This window comes from Anthonomus grandis, chromosome 10, assembly GCF_022605725.1.
Source record: "Anthonomus grandis grandis chromosome 10, icAntGran1.3, whole genome shotgun sequence".
NCBI classification, from domain to species: domain Eukaryota; kingdom Metazoa; phylum Arthropoda; class Insecta; order Coleoptera; family Curculionidae; genus Anthonomus; species Anthonomus grandis.
In genome coordinates, this window is record NC_065555.1 from 7808647 (window position 1) to 7832151 (window position 23505).

A 23505-nucleotide genomic window follows, 5' to 3' on the forward strand; every position below is an offset into this window, starting at 1 on the left:
TATTAAGGTTTTTAATTTAATACCGTGTATAGGTGTGAATAAATCAAGAACTATTTAAATTTCCTTAATTTGTTTGTTTATGTCTTTGTTTTTGCCACAAAATCATTATTATATGTACAAAACGGTAACATAGTATTGAGTTTTTAAATTCAGATATCATTATGTTATCATAAAAACTAGGTTAAATATTCATTAAAAATCTTTAGTCTAGTACAAATTTCCTAAGCATAATATTGCCAGTAATAGCTCTAATTAATATAATGTGAAGAAGTTTATGAGTATTAGGGATAAACGTAGCACAGGGACACATTTAAAGAACTAGGGATTCAACATAATTAAAAATGTTAAGTTTTTGCCCATACCTTGTAATAGTCTATTTTTGGTATTTAACTTGACACTTTTCCGTTTTTTTCTAAATATAAACATGTTTGATTCACGTACTATTAAAGAGTAGAATAGCGGTATTTGAAAACCCGAACAAAAATGAATGATTCATTATACGTTACGTTACCGAACTAAAATATTGACAGATTAATTGATAAACTCACTTGAGTTTTTTTTTATCGCAAAATCATTTATATATCTCTATATTTTTTTCATTGTTGAAATAACGATAGTACTTTTTACTGACAGCCCTTTAAGGTTAAATAATTCTTCTTGACATTAATGAATAATGGGTGGCGCCATTAATATCAGCTGTCTAATTTATTTGACCGATATATGCACGTTTATTTGACCTTTGGGCGTGATTTATTTGTTCAGGTATTATTAAATTTTGTTAAAACAAACTAAGCCAAAGAAAATAGGGATAAACTTTATGAACTCATTTAAAAAATCATTTCTAAAACTTATAGAAAAGTGATATAATAACCTTTAAGACAATGCAAAAAAGTCTAATTTATTATCAAATTATGAAAATGTTTGAATTTAACGTAAGTTAAAAATATACCGGGTAATTTACAACATAATATACGACCAAAACTTAGTTAATTTAGTTGAATTCCTTCTTCGCCAGGGAGCTAGTTTTGACATTATGACAAAAATTAAATGAGTTTTTCTTTATGAAAAAGTAGCCAATTAACATCCAAAGAAACCAGTGAAAACCGTTTTTTAAAATCTCGTTCCTAACCTCAAATATTGGAAAATGAGATTAATAGATCTTTGAAGGCCAAGTATCGCGCGGTAAATTTCCTAAAACTATTAAAAATTTAAACACAAAATGAATAAAATATTAAAGAGGCAATTATTAGTCTAAGCAATATAAATAATTTAAAAAATGTATATCATCATTACATTCATGTTGCTCCATAGGGATTAAATGCCTCCTAACCTTATTAAGTCACTTTACTACTAATCTCAGCTTTAAATATTTTAAAAGTTGCTGATCAGGTACTTATTTTATTATAAATGTTAATTTAAATAGGTTGTAAGATTTTATAGTTTTATTTAGGTCTGATAATGCCTTTAGGGATAAAACACGTGTAACATCTAAAAAAAAATGGACGATCACTTTTAATATAAAGTAGTTACTTCTATTTGATCTAAGTATGTTCTTTGACTAATAACTAATTTTTTAATCCATGGAAATTAGTTAGAAATGTGGATATTTAAATAAATCCAAATATAACTGGATACTACAAATAGAATTCTCCCACTAAAAAAACTATTATTGTAAACATTATTTATGAATGTCTACAAATTGTCATTATTATAAATAGAAGAGAAAATATAATATAGGGTATTTTAAAAATATTTGATCTAAAAGTATTTTTTAAATTGTTTTAGTTTTTAGTTTTAAAACTCTTAGCTAATTTACTATAAAAAACCGGTAAAAAAAAACAAGACTTTATAAAAGCAATATAAAGTCTAATGTGCACACTAATTTCGTAAATTTGAAGCTAAACTAAAATTATAAAAAACTTAGTAAATACTGTGTTTTCCTACCTTTTCTTTGTCGAATATCCTGCAATAAGTTTAAAGGCATAACAGAGATGTTTTCCCTTGCTTTATTTTTCCCCGTAGAAAACAGTTTTCTATAGTTTAGCGAATCGCAGCTGATGCTACTTTCACTGCTGTGACTTTCGCTATCGTCGCTGTCTACCTCAGCTCCGCTACTGACACTTGCCGCCTTTTTGTGGGAACCTTAAAACATTTTTAAAATCATTATGTTAGTCTACTTAGTTAAAACATCTATATACTTGTTCCAAGAAATTGTCCATATTTTCTCAAAGAGGCCGGCTTACATTAAATAGTAATGAAATAAACTCTAAGTCACAGGTCTCAAATTTAATTAAAGTCAAAGGTTTATACGTGTTTGGCTCATACTAGGCATCATCAGATCCACTTGTGTATTCACTAATAAAAAGAACGAAAAAAGAAGCAGAGAACAGCACGACATAATACAAGTCAAGGGTAGAAATTAAGTTCAAATTGGTAAAATCGGACGGAAACTGGTTACTACATATTAAAATTATATAAACAAACAAAAAAAATGGATTTGATGATGCCTATGGGCGAAATACGTGGTCTCCTTTGACTTCAACTTAATAAATTTGAGACCTGTGACTTAGAGTCTTATTTCATTACTATTTTATGTACTTGTTGCTTAGAGCCTGCGTAAAATTTTTGAGATATTACATTTTTATTACATTTTTGTAGAGCCAGAAATTGTAACAATTCACTAAATTAAATAAAATAACTGGTTTTTATGTACAAGTTTAATTCACCTTAAATGACATTACGGAGGGAATGGAGAAGAAGAACTTAAAACTGGCACCACACAAAACCGAGGCAGTGCTCCTTGTTGCAAGTAGAAAAACTAAGACCATTTCTGTGACTGTAAATGACACAATCAGAGAAAGTCAATAAGTTCTCAGTGTCATTTGTAAAATTCTCCTATTGTAAAAATAATTGATAACTTACGAAACGAGGTAACCTCAAAACACTAAAAACTCACTCACACTCTGTATAATTCATCCGAGAGGAGGATTGTTACTCGAAAATAGAATATAATTGATTGATGATATTATTTAAACAATTAGTTAAGGAATATTACCAGATTTAATTAAAAAATTTATTAAAATTGTACCTCACGCGATCCGTTAACTAGCACGAAAATTTAGGCGTAAAATATTGAGAGAGTTTGCGAAGGTATAATGGAGTGTCTTAAAATCTCGACCTCTAATCTTTATTATATCGTATTATTTAAAAAAAATTAAATAGGTATTAAAAAGACTAAACAAAATTGCTTCAACCAGGGGACGATAGGAAACCATGATTAATAAGAAATTTTTTGCAATATTTGAGTTCAAAATACCATTAGATCTTAATGCCGTAGGTAATTTTCTTACTTCACTGATAAATAATATTATGATAACATGCAAAACTTTCAGAAGAATAGGAAAATAATTTGTTAAGCAACGTTTCCAGATTATTTAATGCCTGGACTTATCTGCCAGTCACTATCGCTTTATTAACTTCAGGCAGTATATTCACTGGAGTCTGAAATTTAAAAAAACTGATACTTTTATTACTAACCCACTAGAAAGAGCTTTGCAGGGAATTTTTTTCTTAAGTAAAATATATTTTATATTGTAATAAGTAAAAAAACTAAAAAATTAGAATAAGGATAGTATCAATTATTTCTTTTATCAATTGAGAAAATTTATTAAGCTTTATCTTCAGTACATAAATCAGTACATATAATGTAAATTCAAATTCACTTCGTTTATAAATAGCAGATATAAATACAAATATAGTAACCTACCAATAACAGTAACACTCACTCCCCCAACAGAATTTTTCTTTTTCATAAAAGGTGGAGGAGTCCCATCCAAATCGCTGCCGGTCCCTGAGTCTAACGTGTCACTCGGACTTATTTGTCCACTGCTCATAAGTCCTCCAAATTGATTAAAAAAGTAATGGGGTAGGTTAGACCTCTCAGCCGTATCGACCATTGTATTATTGTTAACTGAAAAAAAAAGTCCTAATTATCACATTATAAAAATATTATGTTCTCTGTAGTCAATGGATACAAAGTAACCAATTTTAAATATCCAGAGCCTTATCATTCCATAATACTTCAAAGCAAACACTTAAATTTATTAATTTGTTCGAAAAAAGAACCAATAAAATATTTTAGAACTGTATTTAAATTAAAAGGTACAAGTCAGAGAAAAATATATATATAAAAAAACGTTTTCTGAAATATTCCCTCAATGGTCTGTGCCATTAGGGTCGTATTTTAAATTACTTATAGAGTCCTAAGTACTTATCGGATATAAACAGGTTAAATTTTAGTTTTATTCCAGAAGGTACTATACTGAGGGCATGTTCGTGAGATCAATACAAAAGAGAAGATAGCTTAAAATTCTTTAGCTTGTAATAAAAAGGTATAATTAAGGGCCGTAGAATTCTTCCCTAATAAACCAGCAACAATATATTAAATAATTATCATCTGCAAAAGATGGTGCAGACTAAGCAATATCCCGAGTAGAGATATCATAATTTAGTTATTATTATATGGCGATTTCATTTCACAAGTATTATTTTATCATATTGTGGCCATCACCATTTATTTTTAAAATCTTTCAATGAAAGAATCAGTATTTACCTAATAGGGTTCGTCAAATAGATTCATTGAATATAGCGCAATGACTCTAAAACAAGAAGACACAGTTTTCCTGCTCTAAGAAAACAGTTAATTCATAATTCGACTGTAAATTGAATTGCAGAATATCCTCGAGAATTTTTGATTATAAAATTGCATGTGGTTATGCCTGCTAGACTTCTTAATTCGCATTGTGACGTATAACCTAATAAATTACGCAAATTAAAGTAAAAAAGTAACCTTAAATTAAAAGAATAAGTAGTGCATTAGAAATAGAAATTTGTTCGAGTACTATTATTTCTTTCCATTTTTATTTGTTTTGTTACAAGTACATACATTGATTTAAGCACGCAATCGGTTGGTATTGCCAAATTGATTAAAATATTTTTAGGTGAAGAAATATTTACTGCATTTTTTAGCTTTTCGATCAATGAGCATCAAAAACGTAAATTTGACAAATTAAGATTTTTCATCATTAAATAAAAAACAGAATTGCATTTATTTAAAAGATTAATGAGATCTCTTAAATACGTGTACTGAAGTATTTGCTGATACAAGGCCATAATCAGGACAAGGATTTTCATCTAGTAAATATGGATTTTCTTTTTTTTCACGTTTAAAAACAAATATTAAGAGATATTGAAAAAAAATATCTCAAGAGGCGACAGATAAAACTCTAGCTATATTAATAAAATCTATTATATCTTAAGTAAATTATTGTTATAAATAATTATTGGAATTAGGATTAAAATTAATAACAAATGGGATCATTAAAGGTTTAAGTGATTAATTCTTCTAAAAACTATATTATTGATCTTTATTATTTATCTACGTAAATAAGTTTATGTTATTCTTTTTTTATATTTGCGCGTATAAGATTAAAAGTATGGATATAATAGTTATGTTTATTTCTGATAGAAGCTGTGTATGTACATAAGATCCTTACCTAATCCTCAAAAACTAATAAAATTTAATATAATATAAAGATCAAACTTGTTCAGCTGACTTTTTAAAAAAAAAATACGTATAAACTTTTTTTATATATTATGTTTAATTGCTACATATAATTTTGTTTTTGGGAATTTGTATTGTGTATTTAGAATTATTCTCGAATCGTGCTATTCTACATAGTCAAATGTTAATTTGCCTTCATCAGCGACTCGGTGAACATGGTAGTTTCAACAAATTGACCGCTAAGACTGAACGACTTCGTACAGTTGCAACTGTAGAAGCGGAAGAGGCAGTGTTGAACCAAAGTGAGGAGAACCTACAATAAGTACAAAAAAGATTACTACATATAAATATTGATCAATCGATAGTCTACAAAATAGTGAACAAGAGTTCCCTTATATCAGTGCAAGCCCTTTTACCAGGTGATTTTCCTCGCATTTTCTCAATGGCTAAAACAAAGAATAGGAGAAAATAATCAGTTGTAATTTTCACAATAATCACATATATGCATGGAATGCATGGAATTATTAAAAGGTACCAGCAACAATTTTCGGTTAATGCAATATTATATATAACTTAATTGGTTCATTTTTTTTACCAGAACGAATAACTGGAAATGTTTATCGGCATTTTCTCGAAGAGGGACTGTTTGAATTAATAGAAAAAGGCCCCCTTAAGCTAAAATATCAAACTTTTTTTATGCACGAGGATGCTTTAGCTTAATTGCTCGATAATGTTTAGATAGAGAATCTCAATCTCTGGATAGGCCACGTAGGTTCACAACAGTGGCCTCCGCGATCTCCCGATTTAAACTCATTAGACTTTTTTCTCTGAGGTTACTTAAAACAAATATTAGTTTATGCTACTCCAATTAAAAATATTGAAGAGTTAAGAAATAGGATAGTAGTAAGTTGCGCAACAATTCGAAACACAGCAGACATTTTTGATCAATGGTTCGTAGGGTAGGTGCTTGCATTGAAATTGGTTGGAAACAGTATCTACAAATTTTATAACCTCTACTTCTAGTTTATGTTTTACGTCATATTAATCACTTTTCCTTTTTGTAAGAACCTTTGATTTTATAAGAATTAAATTGGATAAATACTATGGTTGTTTTCATTGTTGTATTTAAAAACTCAAAAGCCGTGTATTAGTGAGTTAAAACTTTTGATAAATTTAAATTCAGCACCTTAGAAAAGCGCCCTATACCTAATTTCATATGGTTTTTCTCGTTTATTTTAAAATTGATTAGAAAAATTGAAAATAAAATTAAAATTTCAACGCCCTGTATCTCCGCAGGGAATTCGCTCTTTCGTGCAATATTAATGACTCACTCTGCATATCTATAAATCTTGAATATAACAATAAAAAGGTTAAAAAATCGACCGTCTAACCGGAGATACCTGAATCAACAACTAATTAATAAAAACTGAATACGAGCAAAATTAAATTTAGAAAGTCGGGCGCAGCATCTTCTAGTAATACCAGGAGTTTTATTGGTTTTAAATATCAAATCTAAAGTTTAAGGTCGACCGACGCCTTAATATTGAAGGATAATATTTCTCATAAAATAATATTATTATGAATTGTAAAATAATTGCTCACATGCACATTCTTCTTTTCTCTGAAGTAAAATCTTGACTTTTTTCAATCAAATATGATTTGATTACCATAGTTTATTACTACAAAATTGTTTTATAGATTTGTTATGAGTTTTTGATTATTATGATAATTAGTTATATTATTATTTTCCACGCATTATTAGAAAAATAAAAAAGTTGCATGGGTGAGCCATGTTTGTGTAAGTCAAAGAGAATAGTCCAATATTATTCATTTATAACATTCAGACAGAATATTAAATAGTTATTGAATGCATGTAGTCGAACATATTTTTTATTTTATGCATCTTTCGTCTACTATGGTGGAAAAAATTATGCATTATTTATAAAAATCAAATACAACATACAAGTTGTAGGTTTTAAGGAACATAATTATTTAAGCTAAAGTGTACAGTTTTTTTGAGAGTAAAATTTTACAGTTTTTAATTTACTCTTATACAAAATCGGTCAAGAGTTTAATTAATAAAATGTTTCTAAAATCTGTGCCAATAGGTTTAATTGATTAACCTTTTGAAACTACCAACCTTGACTGATATATAGAACCATCTTAAGCAGGAATTATAATAATTAAGTACCGCTATATGTAAATACCAACTAAAATTAGGTAGCTAAAAATATGTCGTTAATCAGACCAAAGCCGAAGTATGACCTCGAAACGCATATCTTACTATAACATTACACTCCTTTATACAATCTAGCGTAAAAAATAACCTTGGTTGAATAATAATAATATTATAAAAGTACTAATTTGTGTATATGTCCGTTGACGTTAAAAACAGATGAAAAAAATTAAATGTAGCATCTAAAGATATACGGACATGTTCAAATTTTAAATTAAATAGTGTATTATTGTTTGAAGAATTTGGAGAAAAACTTTAATTAAATGTATATAGTCATATAGTTTATGAGTTTGTTTATTAACAAAAAATGAAAAAAATATGGTTCTATTAATAACTTTGTTTGGTATTATGTTTAAATAATAAATAGTTAATGTAAAATTGATATTAGAGAAATAAAAATATATTTAAATATACCTAAAAAAATACAAAAAAGCACAATCAATAAAGTACCAAGATATATTTTCACGTTATTATATGCACATTTGTCTCATGGAATACGAATCCTTTCACCGAATTACAGCAAAGATATATTATACTCGTATGTTTAATATCTTTAATTCTATTGTAGCCCTCTGTATATCTGTCATACCAAATTTAATTTTCTTTACACGGACTTTTGTGTCTTAGCAGGTAACTTCAGTCAGTTCTTACTAACTAGGAACTTATAGTCTAATCATAATGGTTTAAGTACTTTATAGTTATAAAATATAGAGGTAGGTTTTAACTGGGTTCAAAGTATAAGGACACTTATGGCTCCACCTAGTGGAGGCTAGGTGTAAAGATAGAGCCCTGTTTTTGAGTTATTAGAGATTATAGAGCTACATCTTGTCACTAAAGGTGTAAAGAGAGAAATAGAGAGAGAAACCCGTCTTGAATAGTAGGGGTAATAGAAGAAATAGGGAAAACTATAAGTTTAAAACACACATTTGAAAGTTTGCATTAACTTTTTCTTTAATTTTTTTTAATGTAATATGACCACTAGATGTAAATAATTTAACAATATGTAGAATTTTAAATCGCAGAAAATACATCAGTTCATTATAGAAAAGAGACAGTAATAAAATTGTTAATTAGGCTCAGAGATATTATGGAAAGTAGCTTTACATTCTGCTATTTTTTAGGTACGATGTAGAACAAAATATACAAATAGAGAGACTTTTTTAGAATATTTAGGATTCAAGTTATTTGAATAAAATTCAGTTGCCTAATTATTTCCGGTCGGTTGTTGCAGTATACTGTAAATGTATTTTTTATGCAAACAACCAAGTCTATCTAAGGAAAAGATCAAAATTATTTAGATATACTTAAAAGAAATGGAAGGTGAACATACTGCTTTACCAAAATTTTTTTAAAGATTTATTACATTGGCCGGTTCTAAAATGAACTTTATTGAAATCATCTTTTTGTCTTATAAAATGAATATTATTATTAATATTTAAATGAAAAATAGTCTTCATTTAACCGGTTAAATGTATGCAAAATTAATTTAAACGTGCAACTTATTTAAATACTACTGCATAATTAGATTAATTAATACATTAGTGCATAATTAGGTCGATATTACATATTTCTTATAGCGTCCAACAGAACCTTTACATAAGCTTTATTATGTTGAACTTAATTCACTTGACAATAAGATCGTGAAATTAAATAAAGATGTTCAGCAGTTTTCTGCCTACATAAATTCAGTTTTTGCCTGTTGTTATGCTATTGCCAAATCCCTTATGAATTATTTGGTAATAAATAAAATGTAATATATTTTAATTTATAATAATTACCCTTTAATATAAAGTGAAAAACCATTCAACTAGGACTGAAGCTGGACCTATGCAAGGATATGGTATAACATATATATTTATATTATATATGTTAACATAAATTATTATTAATAGTTACTGATATTTTTTTAGACTGAAGGCATTTACTTATATGTATAAAGTTTAAAAAATCTACTTATATAGGTACACAAATTAAACAATTTATATAAACAAAAACTTATATATTATATTAACTTAATTTTTGGCATCATTTGTTCTGTGAAAAGATAGATGAAAAGCTTAGATGGAACATATATTGCAAGATGGTGCATTAAAGTGATTGGTGAAGTGAGATGTGGATAATCTATGATTTATTACTATTATTATATTACTTACCTATAGATAATTTTTCAATTTTTCTGCTTTCTTTTAGATGCTAAGGTTTCAAGATTAAGTATTGATCAGATAGCCTTATAACGACCTTCTTAACCTGTAGTGAATGTACCTCCAAAATGTACGCTAAACTCTCTCCAGTCTGTGGATATAAAATGTACATTTTTGGCTTCTTGAGTCATCACCCAAGTTGGTTTCGACAAAAGCAAAGTATAGGCTTTTAATAGAGGTACCGTGAATAACATTTCTGGTATCACGTTTAATGAATCGTAACAACTTGAGAGATTTGAAGTTGAGAGACTTGAGAGATAATAATGTGATTCATATATGTTTTGCCTTAAAAAAATTAATGACTTTGCATTTGGAGATGTTAAGATTCATGCCATTCACGTGGCACCAAAGTGCCAGATTATTAAGGTCATCCTGAAGTGCAAGGCAGTCATCAGTGCAGGCCATTCCCCTGAACAACCTTAAGGTCCTCAGAAAAGAATAGAAAATGGCCATGGTCAAAACAGAAATTGATATCATTAATTAAGAAATTAAATAGCAGAGGTCAAAGGCGAGATCCTTGTGCCACCAAGTGGAACTAGATAAACCAATGTAGCTCCTCAAACAGTCCAGAAGAGGACCCAAAACGCTAAGACCAAGAAGCTTACTAAGTAAGACTGACTTGATAAAAAAGATATCATAAATTAATTCAGTTCAATAATTTTTTTCCATAATCACATACATTTTTAAGAGTTTATGGTAAATTTTGATGTGTCTGAATGCCATCAAAGCGCAGAAATACTCAATACGATGTATTTCAAGAATATTAACTGCTAATGATAATTAGAGTTTGGATTAGAAGGCAATCTTCTGCATATCGTACAAGTACGACAACAGTTAGTGTAGATCAGCATTTCTAACTTTGATCCCTTAGATAACACATAAGGCAGCTTGCAGAATGGATTCAAAAGTAAGTACTCAAACTGAACGTAATTCATACCACAAAATTTAAATATAATGAATCACTATTATTTATTTTACCTGTTATGTCAGCTACCGTATCCTCCTAGCTCTTGCACATGTTATAACCAGTTCCGTTACAGTTTCCTGAACAGACTAACCTGATAATTTTTTTAAACTGTTTTTAATATATTTTAGAGTCTGATGATGGCAAGAACACTTACCGAAATGCATTGGAATTACATTTTATTTGTGGAGAAAAGACTTCCTCTACTAAATTTTTCTATATTCTACGCTAATATGACTCAAAAACAGACATAGTATTTGCTAATGATCCTTTAGATATTGTTAAAGCAAGTTATGTTTTTCTTTGGATAGGTTAATAAAGCCCGATTGTTAGAGATTTAAAATTATAAGTTATTTAATATTTAAATGTCCATTTTACTAATAAGGTTATTCAATGGATTGAGCCATTTTGGATATAAATCCCATTGAAAATATTTATTAGACTCTAAGAAAGATTTAAATATTCCACTTGATGTAAGGTCAAATAGATTTCCATCTCGTAAACCTTTAAGTTAAAATAGTCTCCCTTTTTTCTAATTCTAGAGTAATTACTCTAATTCTCAAGTTAGTTAATGTACTAAACCAACTTGAAAATTGAGAATGCTTGTTAAATAAAGAGGAACATACATACTATAAATATTTAATGTTAATCATTCAAAAATATTCAATTTCAAGTAAGTCAATGAACTAAACTAACTTAAGAATTAAGAATGCTTGTTAAATAAAAAGGGTACATACATACTCTTGTTTAAAACTGTAAATATTACAAACCCTGTGGCTTAATGAATAGTAGGACAGGTTCATAACGGATTATAAGATACTTCTATGGAAAATGACCGTACTGTGCCGCGGAATTTAAAAAATACGACATGTTCTAAATCTTGCTGTATACATTAATTCTTAAGCTATGATGAAATTTATTTACATCTAATATTAATAAATAAGTAATTTATTAACTAAAGATATTACATTTTTTACAAAGAGCATTCAATAATTTTATTAGATAAATAATAAATGAAATATGAAGCCAGTTGGTTTCGTGATTGACCCAAACGCTATACACATTGACAAAGTACATAACGATTGATTTTGTTTTTGTATTATGTATTAGAAGACAACGTATTCAAACTATTCGAGGTAAATGATCCTCTGCGTTATATATTTTATCTAAGGAAACTGAGAAATTATTTTGGGAAAAAGCTACAGTGACACAAATCTGAACTTTATCTATATCATATAACCAAATAATAAGAAATTAGGGATCTAAAATAAATTACTCTGGAAACCCACAGGTTATTAAGTATGCACAACATGACACCTGCGAAATGAGTAAAAGTACATTAATTCAACTGTTTCAACTTAAATTCCGATACAATATAAGGGATAATAAAGGTAAATAAAATAAACATATTTATTTATTTTATACATGCTACATTTTTATACGTATATACCGTACCATTATCTTCACCATATCCACAAACAGATATTTCGTACACTAAAGCTTTCAGATTTTGGTTGAGATCAGAAGAATGCGGAGATTGCGCAGAATGCGGAGGGAAATCGCTGATCCAACTACCAGGTTAGGAATATGGAGAAATATGAAGGTACCCCGTCATATTTAAAACATAAGTTATTTGTAAAGAATATTTTTTCATAATAGAGGCAAAAAGTGATCACAGCCCAAACGGCCTATTTACGGATACATGTATATTAAAAAAAAAGTTTGTTTGTTTTTGATAGTCCAAGATGTCGAAGGCTTATAGGATATCCATGAGAATGTCATGCAAAATCAAAAAGATTATATTATTTATACAACAAATAGTATAAAGCTGAAGAAGATAAATGGGATGAAGATATCCAACTGAAGCTGGTCATACAACCACCCAATATATTATTTATAAAAATTTGCTTAATGCAATGATAATGACTTTTAACACTATACAGGTATAAAGTAATTATAAAGTATAATCCAATAGTCACTGAATCTAATATTCACTAAATTAAGTTTACTAGTATCGACTACTATGGAGGATTTGTAAGAAATCCCTTGTCTTTCTACGAAAATTAAATGAAGATGAAGTTCTGGTAATGCTAGGAGGTAGAGCATTAAATGCATGAGTTGCTGAATTTAGATTTAGATTTTCGGTATAGAGATTAAAACTGATATCTTTCTTCTATATTAAGCCAACCGGATTCTTTTATATGCGGCAATATATAATCCAATTAACGAACACCATAACTGAACAACAGGGATCCATTTTGAATTTTCTTTAACGATAAATGTTCATGCTGAGTTAGATAACGCATATGAACAATATCACAGTAATTCAAATTGAATAGTACTGTTGACTCATATAAATCGAGCCGAATCAAAGGCTTCTCTAAACATATACAATAATCTAAGTTTTCCAAACCTTTTCTGTATAATTGATGCTACTACTCGAGAATCTTAGATCTGAGTCGATATAAAAAACTTAAATTCTTTGTACTGTCTATGGAAATATTATGGATAATTTGCAAATCAGTGTTCATGTCCCTACATGCTAAAAAATATTCATAGGATTGAGACAGTAATAGGTCAATGCAAAATACATATAATCTTGACTAAGTTTTTTATAAAATTGCATGAAAAATAAAAAACTAGATAAATTAATGTATCGGTAGAACGATTTTAATTTTGTTGTCGCTGGATTACAGAATTATTATTTAATATCATAAAATTCGTGGGCCTTTAATAAAAATCTTATTACATATTTTATACACTGCTTCTTCATTTATATCAAAAATCTTTACATTCTAAAATATTAGAATATCCATTCTACTCAAACGTATCCCAATAAAGCTTACTATTTGTATTACAATTTCAGAGAAAATAACGTGATTTTGACGTTCCAAGGAGTCTTTTAGAAACCCTTATAGAATAGCTGCAGCCATAGCTGAAAACTTACTGAAAAATGCTTACCAGATATTCTTATGCTGCATCCACTATCCAACTTAGAACATAGCTCCCTCTCACCACCCTCTTCACTGCAACACACTGTTCCGTCACTACCCCCTACCACTTCCGGACTAATTCGGATCTTAACAACGTGACTCTCACCACTATTTTCGCATGAATACGTTAACTCGCGGAAACCGGGCACATTCACGTCGACCGTATTGAGGTTGACCGTCGAATTGTTGCGGTTAGAATGAGCACTGATTACTATGTCTCTGTCCGTTGTAACGGCGTGATATCTCTTGGTCTTAGGTGGAAGCGGTGGCGGTACACAGGTGACTGGCTCTTGGTGTTCGGACATTGCTAGAAGTAATAATTCTAATAATAGTTGTTGTTAGGTTCATTTAACAGGATCGGCACCAGCTGCCTGATACCTTATCGCTGATTAATTACTTTTCTTAAAATATATTTTAGAAACTGCATGACCTAATGATGCTTTTTTATGAGGATACTTAGCGTAATATTATACAAAAATTTTTAATGCGACGATTATTAATAAAAGTTAGTGACGATTATTAATAAAAGTTTATAATTCAAGATGCCCTGTTGTTGTTTACCAATTATTTAGGTGACTCTGTGTAAGTATTTTTGTGCAAATGAAGAAAATTGATTTTTAAGTTTTTATTAAATATTTGTTTCTAAAAGACCATACTCCTATGTGGACCAATCATACTACTGTTAAATTTTGGATAGTAGTTGAATTAAAATGTGCCAGTACCACCTTAGGAAATAATGATTAAAATACCCACTCAAATAAAATATTTATTGGTATCATTACATAAAAAATGTGTATACAGGTCAACAGATCAGAATAAAATAAAATTTATTTATAACTCACTTTTATACAGTTTTCACATGATCCAAAAGAGGGATCTATGAGGTGATACATATGCATATAAAAACACAATAGATCTTACATCTAGACATTAATACAGATCTTATCACACTAAGTCCAAGAAGTCACTTTAGAAATAGTCAATGGATAAAAAGCCTTTGCCATTAAGTAAGCCTTAACCTTTCGACCAAATTGCCAGGTAGGGCATTAAAGAAATTTATACAAAAATAGTCAGTGCCTTCGTGTTTATGTCATTGCGATTACCAGTTAATCGATCTTGCAAATTACTATGCAATGAAAACTGTGAGATGTACAAATGTATAAAGATGGAAAAGTTAAAAGTTTAAATACTACAAAGTATTGCTGACAAGACTCACGATAACCCAATTCTGCCAGGATTCTCACACACCGTCTCTGCAAACCAAAAATCCTTTTTGTATGAGGACTACGACCCCAATTTAATATTCCATAAGACATCTGGGAAGAAAAGTAACCATGATTAGCCTGATTAAAAAGATGACTCTAGAAAGTTTGTTACTTAGTTTTAGAGCATGCTGCTTCCTGGATAAAGAGGGATCAAAAGTAACACCAAGAAACTTAACATAGTCATCATAGGGTAGATTTGGATTACTTCGACGAAAGGTAAAGTTTAGATTTTGAGTTTTGGACCTGTTAAGGCTAAGTTGATTTAATAGAAACCAATCCGATAGATTCCTCTGTGTCACATCCAAAGTATGCAGAACTTGAGGATCTGTAGGGTGATACTTTATAATGTTATGAATAAGTCTAGAATCATTCTCAAAGTTTGACAGATCACTGACGCAACCAACCGCAACCACGAACGATAACATTGCTAGAGTTGATCAAATGATGTTAAACGACCGTCTAATTAAAGTGAGAGAAATAGCGAAAGCTATGAATATGATCAAAGAAGGTGATGTTCACATATTTATTTATTTATTTGGTGATCATATAGGGATACAACAGGCTACAAGCCCAAAAAAGTATCCACAACTTATCTTAACTAACCTAAATATACTATTTTATTAAGAATAATATAAAGACTAAATGGTTAAGTACATAAATCGAAATAATTTGAATATAAAAGAATATACGTAAAAAAAGCAACTTTTTAATGCTAAATTTCTACATTAGCCTCATAAACTTTCAAAGACAATATTTCGTTTTAAAGTCTTTTTGACTGTACTAAGTGACATGTTAAAAACGCCCAATGAACGGCAGTACAAATTATAACTTTTTGTTATTATACATAATGGAGAGTTCTGACCATTATTTGTTTTCCTGAATGGAATAAAAAATAATTCGCTCGATCTGATGTTGACTTAAGGAATGTTAAATTTACAAAATAGGAGAAGTGTTTAGCTGACAATTCATTACTTTATATAAAAACGAAACATCAGTTATCAAACGTCTGTCGAGAAGTGAAATCACGCCAAAAAGCTCTCGAATTGAATTGACAGCATGATATGAACCGAAGCGGGTTTTAAAAGAAAGAAATCTTAAAAAATTGTTTTGGATGCTCTCCAATCGATCAATGTAAATTCCATACCTAGGGTTCCAAATAATGCTTCCAAAGTTCAATTTGCCAAGAATAAATGTATTAAATAAACATTTAATATCTCGAGAACTAGAAAACATTTCACATTTACGAAAACTATAACCCAACAATCTAAAAGATTCTGATACTATTAGATCAATATGAATGTCAAACATCAGTTTAGAGTCCAATGTAATTCCCAAATCGAGTACGTAGTTCACTTTAGGTAAGCAAATATCAATAAATTTATATTGATAATTTATTTTATTTTTATTTCTTGAAAAGGTTATACTTTGACATTTTTTAATGTTAAGAGACTATTTTCATCGCAGTAGGCTCGTAGTCGATCCAGATCACTTTGGATTGTAAGGCAGTCGGTGATGTTAAATATCGTACGGTAGATTTTAAGATCATCGGCGTATAATAGAAATTTAGTGAAACGTAAACAAGATTTTATATTATTAATGTATATAATAAAAAAAGGGGTCCTAAATGGGAGTCCTGTGGAACACCAGATGATGGAATAAAAGACTCTACAGACTACATGGTTCTTTTTTTAAATAAATATTTATGCATATTTATGCATGCTGCTCACGAGTTTAGCATATTTTATAATGCTAGATCAAAAACGTGTTGGAAGCAGAGGTTAGGATCAATAAAATTAAAGTTTTGAAGCAGATTACTTACTATCAACGGCATTTCAAAAATAGTCATAATCAAGCAAAAACACAGAATGGTGGACGGTAAAGGAGCAATCGACAAATTAAAGGCAAAAAAGCGCAAAAACGACCACTTTTTTCAGAAAACAAATGCCGTCATACATCAGCGATTACCATAGCAAAAAATTAACGAGTTACATTTTAAGCTGCTTGATCACTCTCCTCACTGATTAGGTTAATCCCAAGTATTTTGTCGTGACTTCATTTTGTGCACCAATCTTAAACTTACACTCAAGAATAGAAAAATTTTCTGTAATAAGTTCTATGCGTGATTGACGAAAAAGATTAGTACCCATAATAATTCCCAAATTTTTCTTATTATTAGAAGCCAATTATACTTATTAGTAACAAGCCATTTATACTTATGTCCGCAGTATTAGGAAGAGGTTCCCCAAATACTAGGAGTTTGATAAAAATCTAGTTAATGCTTATACTTATATCAGATGTTGTAGTAAGATACGGATTGATAGCTTTCATAGATTCTAGGAGATTGCTACGTTTAAAGGAATGATAAATTTGTGTGTTCGATGTTATTTATGGGAGTCGCATGAATATAAAGAAAAAACCAACGGTCCTAGCATGCTTCCCTGTAGAACTTTTAATGTAGTTTTGTATAATCTGATGAAGAAGAATTTACTCTTACCATTTGATATTTATGCAAAAGATAATTATTTAAAACATTGATTCCAGTGGAGTGTAGTTCACAGTATTTGATTTTCGATTGATTTACCCTCATTAAGAGCTTTAAATATGTCATTACAGACATAAAGTAGACCTGTACTTAATCATTTAGTTGGTTGTTAATAATTCTTTTAAAGACCTTGGACATAGTAGAAAGAATACTAACAAGGCGGTAATGCACCCTAATTCTGTTGGGTTACTGACCTTAGGAACGGGAATTATGTCCGCCCATTTCCAGGCTTCTGGGAATACACTTAAATATATTCAATAATTGATTATAAAGGTTATGTATGGAATAATTATAGGAAATGCAAGATTAATCTGTTTTATATTAATTGAATCAGAGCCCTCAGTAGTGCTCTTGATTTTTAATATCGCTCTATTGCTTTTTTTTTCTTGAATTAAAAGCAGTTGGATTTGTATATTTGGTTAAAAATGTCACTGTTAGAGTTTACTTTCGGCACACTATTAATAAAAAATTAATTAAATTCTTATACTGTCTTGTCATGAATATTAGGATAAGAAATACTTAAGGTACTACTCATTTTTTAAACCTTGGCAGAATGACTTGGGGTCGACTATCAATTTATGATAAGAAAGGTTTTTTTTTCATAACGGACCGCTGTAGTAATAAAATTTTGAAACTGCTTCGAATTTGGATGTGTTAAAGAAATGGGAGCATTATTCGTAGAATTATGCATTTTTACAGGAAGGTTATGTAAAAAAATGAAAATGAATTTAAAGGTAGGGTAACTTGTATTTTTATTACATCGGAAAATTTTCAACCACGTAAGCTTTCAGATATCCTTAGGTATTTTTTTTTTTTGGTATCCGCGACAGCATCTCATACTTAATGTTTCTTTCTGCATCTACTGATTATGAGAATAAAATATTATAGAAGTTTTCACAGTACCAAAACCTAATTATAGAAGAAATGTTCCAAAATCTAACAAAAAGTATTAGTGAAAATTTATTCGTAAAATATTCTTTTGCGTATAAACAAGAACTAATTTATTTATTATTTATTAATTGATATTTATATTTGTATTTTTAGAAAACATTATTATTACAATTTATTAGAATACGGTATCACCTAAATTACTAAAATTTATATTTAAAATATTATAAATTAAAAAGAGAAATAAGCACTTCACGGAAAAACAGGCAAAGAATCTTACAGATCCTCAGAATAACAATTCCTTATTTAGAATATCTGATAATACTTTATTTCAATACTACAGTTACAATATTTTATACTTCTTAATATGGGTAGAAAAAAGTAAATCTAATTTACTTATTACGATTATACTTTTTGATCCTACATTATGTAAGAATGTGTCTTCACTAATTTTTCACCATAAACAACAAACTGACAGAGAGATTTACAAAGTAGGAATTTCCTTATAGTTTAGGATATTTTCACTTTGCAAAGTGGTTTTGACTTAAAGAAGTATGAAACATTAGATAATCAAAGTAAGTAAATATACAAACTCTAAAATATTGAAAATACAGTGATTTAAGGTCAATAAATCAAAAATTGAAACTTGAATGGGGTTATTGGGTTTCATAATACATATGTTAATTTCTCAAGAAAATAGCAATTTTAGCAATGAAAGAGTTTTTTTTTAAATTTTAATTTATTTCGTAGGATCATTACACCCTAAAACACTACATATTTATATAAAATATAGTCATAAGTTAATTATTGACAAAAATTAATTTGTATTATAATGCATTTATATTTACTTAACTCTTAACAGTACAAAATAGCTGTGTGTGTTATTATTTTAAAGAACAATTATTTATTATCGCTTTTCCTACTTTTTAATGAAATACGGCCTACTTAAGCCAGGTTAGCTATTATAATAAATCATACTATACCTATATTTTAGAACCCTTAATGAGCACTAACATATGCAGGATATTTTTAGTTATGAACTTAAATATTATGGAACCTGTTTATAATATTATTTTTAAAATTTAAACTTAGATTATAACCAAATAATTTCATTTGAGAAAATATAGACTTCCCTTATTTTGCAGTTGAGCATTATAACACGAATAATCTAACAATTATGCTTTAAAACATGAATTAAGATAATTGTAGGTTAAAACTCTTATTTTAACTAAGGAATTAATTAAGATATTTACATTTTCATAAAAGTATTTATTATACAATTCGTTTAAGATAAGTTTTGCTTATTAACTCAAGATGTGCTTCAGGGGTCTACCTCTGGTTATTCGTTGGTTTTCATATTATCATAGTCATGAACTTGTTTGTCTCTATACCGGAATTAAGATATAGAAAATATGAATTAAAATATAAATAAAAAATAATAATTTAAATAAGTAATTTTTACAGTTGGTCCGCAAAAAGAGCGTGGATCTGAATATTTTAGAGAAATTATTACTGGAATAATTATTTATATTTTGTCGAAATTTACATGCATATTCCTGGAACATTAATCATAATTAAAATTTTATTTTTTGGACGATTTTCATCGTTAGTTTAAAAAAAATCTCATTTAAATTAAGGCCGTTTTAGGAGTATCCCTTTTTACATATCTGTTATTAAATTATGTAAGAAGAATGTTATAATTTATTTAAAAGAATGTGCCATTAAACTCCGAAATAAAGCTCCGAATTCCAGGTATATGATTTATTAATTTCGTTTATTTTGGGAATGACTGAAAAAAGTATTTTAAAATAATGAGAAGTTTAATTTCTTGATATCTTATATAAATTACAAAATAAATATTTAAACCGTTACGTTGGAGATTTAAGGCTTTTAAACATTTTGTAAATGCATCCTGTTTAAGGTGTAAATATATTCTATAAACTTAAACAATCAATATTTCATAAAATATAAAGGCAAAGGAAATCCAATCCTGTACTAGAATGTAGTTTACCTTTCTTTATCTGCATAAATGATTTTTTTTGCAATTTTATTGGAATTGTTAAGCTTCGTATTGAATAATCATTATTGTAATAATAAATTGCCATAGGTTTGATAGCAAACCCACAGGTTGTGCAATTTTCTTGCTGTTTGAAAGAGAATTGTCCGAAAAATGGAGATTACGAAAGGTGTAATTATATACTAAACCTGTTATATGCAATTGCATATGGTCATTGGTCATATGAGCTATAAATTATGCTTTATTCATTTATTTTAAGATGTTAAAGAACTAGAGAAAAAAGAATATCGTTTAAAATTTTATTTAGTAGGTAGAATAACATACATATTTTATCTCCTAAAGACCAGCAATTTTTTATATAAAACTAAAGTGCATTAACTTGTGTAATAACCATTTTTTAAATGCTGACAATAGAGTGACTTTATTTTAGTATATTTAAAATAAATTATTAATATAAATATTAATTTTGAAATAGCATTTATAAGCATCTTCATAACAATAGTTATAGACATAGTTATATGCAACAAACCTATTATCGCGACTAGAGAAAAAAAATACATATGGGTACATGGGTCTATATGAGAAGATACTCTTCAAGCGCTTAAGTGCAAATTAAAATAAGAAAAACTTAGGTTAAGTTGTTAATAAAAAAATCTTTAATAGATCAAATTGTGATGTCATTAGGTACCTTTACGTTGTGTGATACAGGGTACTTAGTAAATTCTACATCTATTACAACTGGTAACTGATTAATTATTTCTATTATTAATGTCTATATAAATTTGGGGTAGATACTCATTTACATATCTACGTAAGCGAATTATTAATGAATTATAGTGCAAAAATCAACAACTTTGGTCAATAATAGTAAATGCAAACTTAACAGTGGCAGAACAAAAGGGGATTATGTAAAATATTTTAACACCCTGTAGCTTAAAAGCTACGGAGTTTAGGACATAGCTTATTTGAACTTTTTTGATTAAAATCATTTAAGGATTAACACCCTTAAGAGTCAGAATCCTGTATGAGTAGTTAATAGAATTTTAGAAGAATTATTAATTCTAAGAGTTTTTCAATGGTGGCAAAAAAGCAATTATCCAGAGATAAACTTCTGATATTTTTTATGACATTTCTCAAATTAATAATATTAAAAAAATAAATAGATCTTTCAAAAAATGAAATTGTTTTGATGGTTTTAACTATATATGTAAGTTGCAGGATATTATGACTTTTATTTAAATTAATAATTTGTTGATGGCAATCAATCATTAGAACTGGCGTTATTGCGTTATTAACATTTAATATTTTTATTCTTAATAAATTTTCTTCTTCCTTATTTCTTCTAATTTTTTTTAGGGCAAAAATTATATATAAATTCCATCATGAAATGAATTAATTTGACCCAAAAATTTACGATCTTATGTACTATATGCTTCAAAGGCAAGAGTAAAATAACCTTAGAAGAAAGGTTATTTCCATTTTCCAGTGCTATATATTAAATGAAATACTATCCATTTATCAAGGAAATAAATGCAACTAATGTGACTTTATACGCTCCTAAGGTAAATGTAATATTTTTAATAGAGAGACTAATATACAGCGATGACACATCTTCTTTAGGAAATTAAATAATTCTTTATAAACCATACGTAAGCCCCTTAAACATGTCTAAGCCGTAACTTTCTTTTGCAAACTCAAATATAACGTTTAGTATGACTTATTTTAACAATACGTTCATTTTTATTAATCATCGGTAAATCTTACTGGTTAATCAAAGCAGTCTTTCGCTTGTATTTAAGAAGCAGACTGTTTTTTATCGATATCGGTTTATAAGTGACTAATCAGCTTTCATTGATCGATCTCACTCGATGATCTTTAGGTTGACTGGTGGTTGATAGCGTGAGTTGCATCTTAATGGAAAAAGAATAATGGATTTCATCAACGAAGATAAAAACGAAGCAATTCAAATTTTGTCATTCATCAATAGATTCACAAAGAGAACCAAGATTGCACTTTGTGTATTTTTTGCTAAGAGAATATCTTCCTAAAACTACGCGCAACAGATGATTATCTACCTATCAAGAAAGGCCGCACGATTCCAAAGTAGGTATGTCGCTGAAGGTCACCAGGTAAGAGTTACAGGTTACCCAACCTGCTTTTGTCTCTTTTATTTACAATAATCACAGATTTTAATCGCAGATGTCTGTTGTGTTGAGTATGAAAAAATATATTTCAGCTTGGAATATTAATTAGGAACTTTTTATTTTGTACTAAAAACCACTAATGAAGCTTAATAAAATACATGTAACCTTTTAAAATTATTATTGAGTAAGGTTTATTTAAGCTGTAGTTATTTTTTTAAACAAGATCTTAGTAGTTTCAGGTTGCCTAAATAGATCCGGCTTAATATAAATTCTTTTGACACTTTATTATGACTTACACCCAAAGAAAAATAAAACTTCAGTTTAGTGAAAAAAATCAAATATGCAGAAACTATAAGATATAACTGTGCATTATCTTCTTGCGGCTAATAAAGTTAACGCTTATTTCAAAGTCTAACTGAACATTGAATTCCGTTGAACCGTCAGCCAGTGCCGTTTAAGTGCAGATTACAAAATAGCATCTGGTTTACCAACGGCAGTTGGATTTTTTCGTTACTATAAACATATTTGAAACAGTGTTAAAATTTATTTATATATAATTTTATTGCACGGAAAAAATAAATAAATATTATAATTTACCTATATTAAGTCTTATTTGATTTCGTAACATCCGTAAATTTCTCTACCTTAGTGCTTCATTTATTGTTAAAACTTTTTTTGAATTAAAACGTCCA

General features: G+C 28.7%; 1 protein-coding gene across 1 annotated transcript in view; it reads right to left on the reverse strand.

Moving 5' to 3' along the window:
- The window catches only part of LOC126741324 (glutaredoxin domain-containing cysteine-rich protein CG12206-like), a 44685-nt gene that overhangs the window by 12689 nt on the left and 8491 nt on the right, over nucleotides 1-23505 (reverse strand). The window contains exons 2-4 of the mRNA XM_050447719.1: nucleotides 13926-14264; nucleotides 3767-3970; nucleotides 1945-2142 (exon numbers count right to left, since the gene is read on the reverse strand). Coding sequence (XP_050303676.1) covers nucleotides 1945-2142; nucleotides 3767-3970; nucleotides 13926-14262 — 739 coding nt within the window. The 5' untranslated portion in view covers nucleotides 14263-14264. The remainder of the gene's footprint in view (nucleotides 1-1944; nucleotides 2143-3766; nucleotides 3971-13925; nucleotides 14265-23505) is intronic.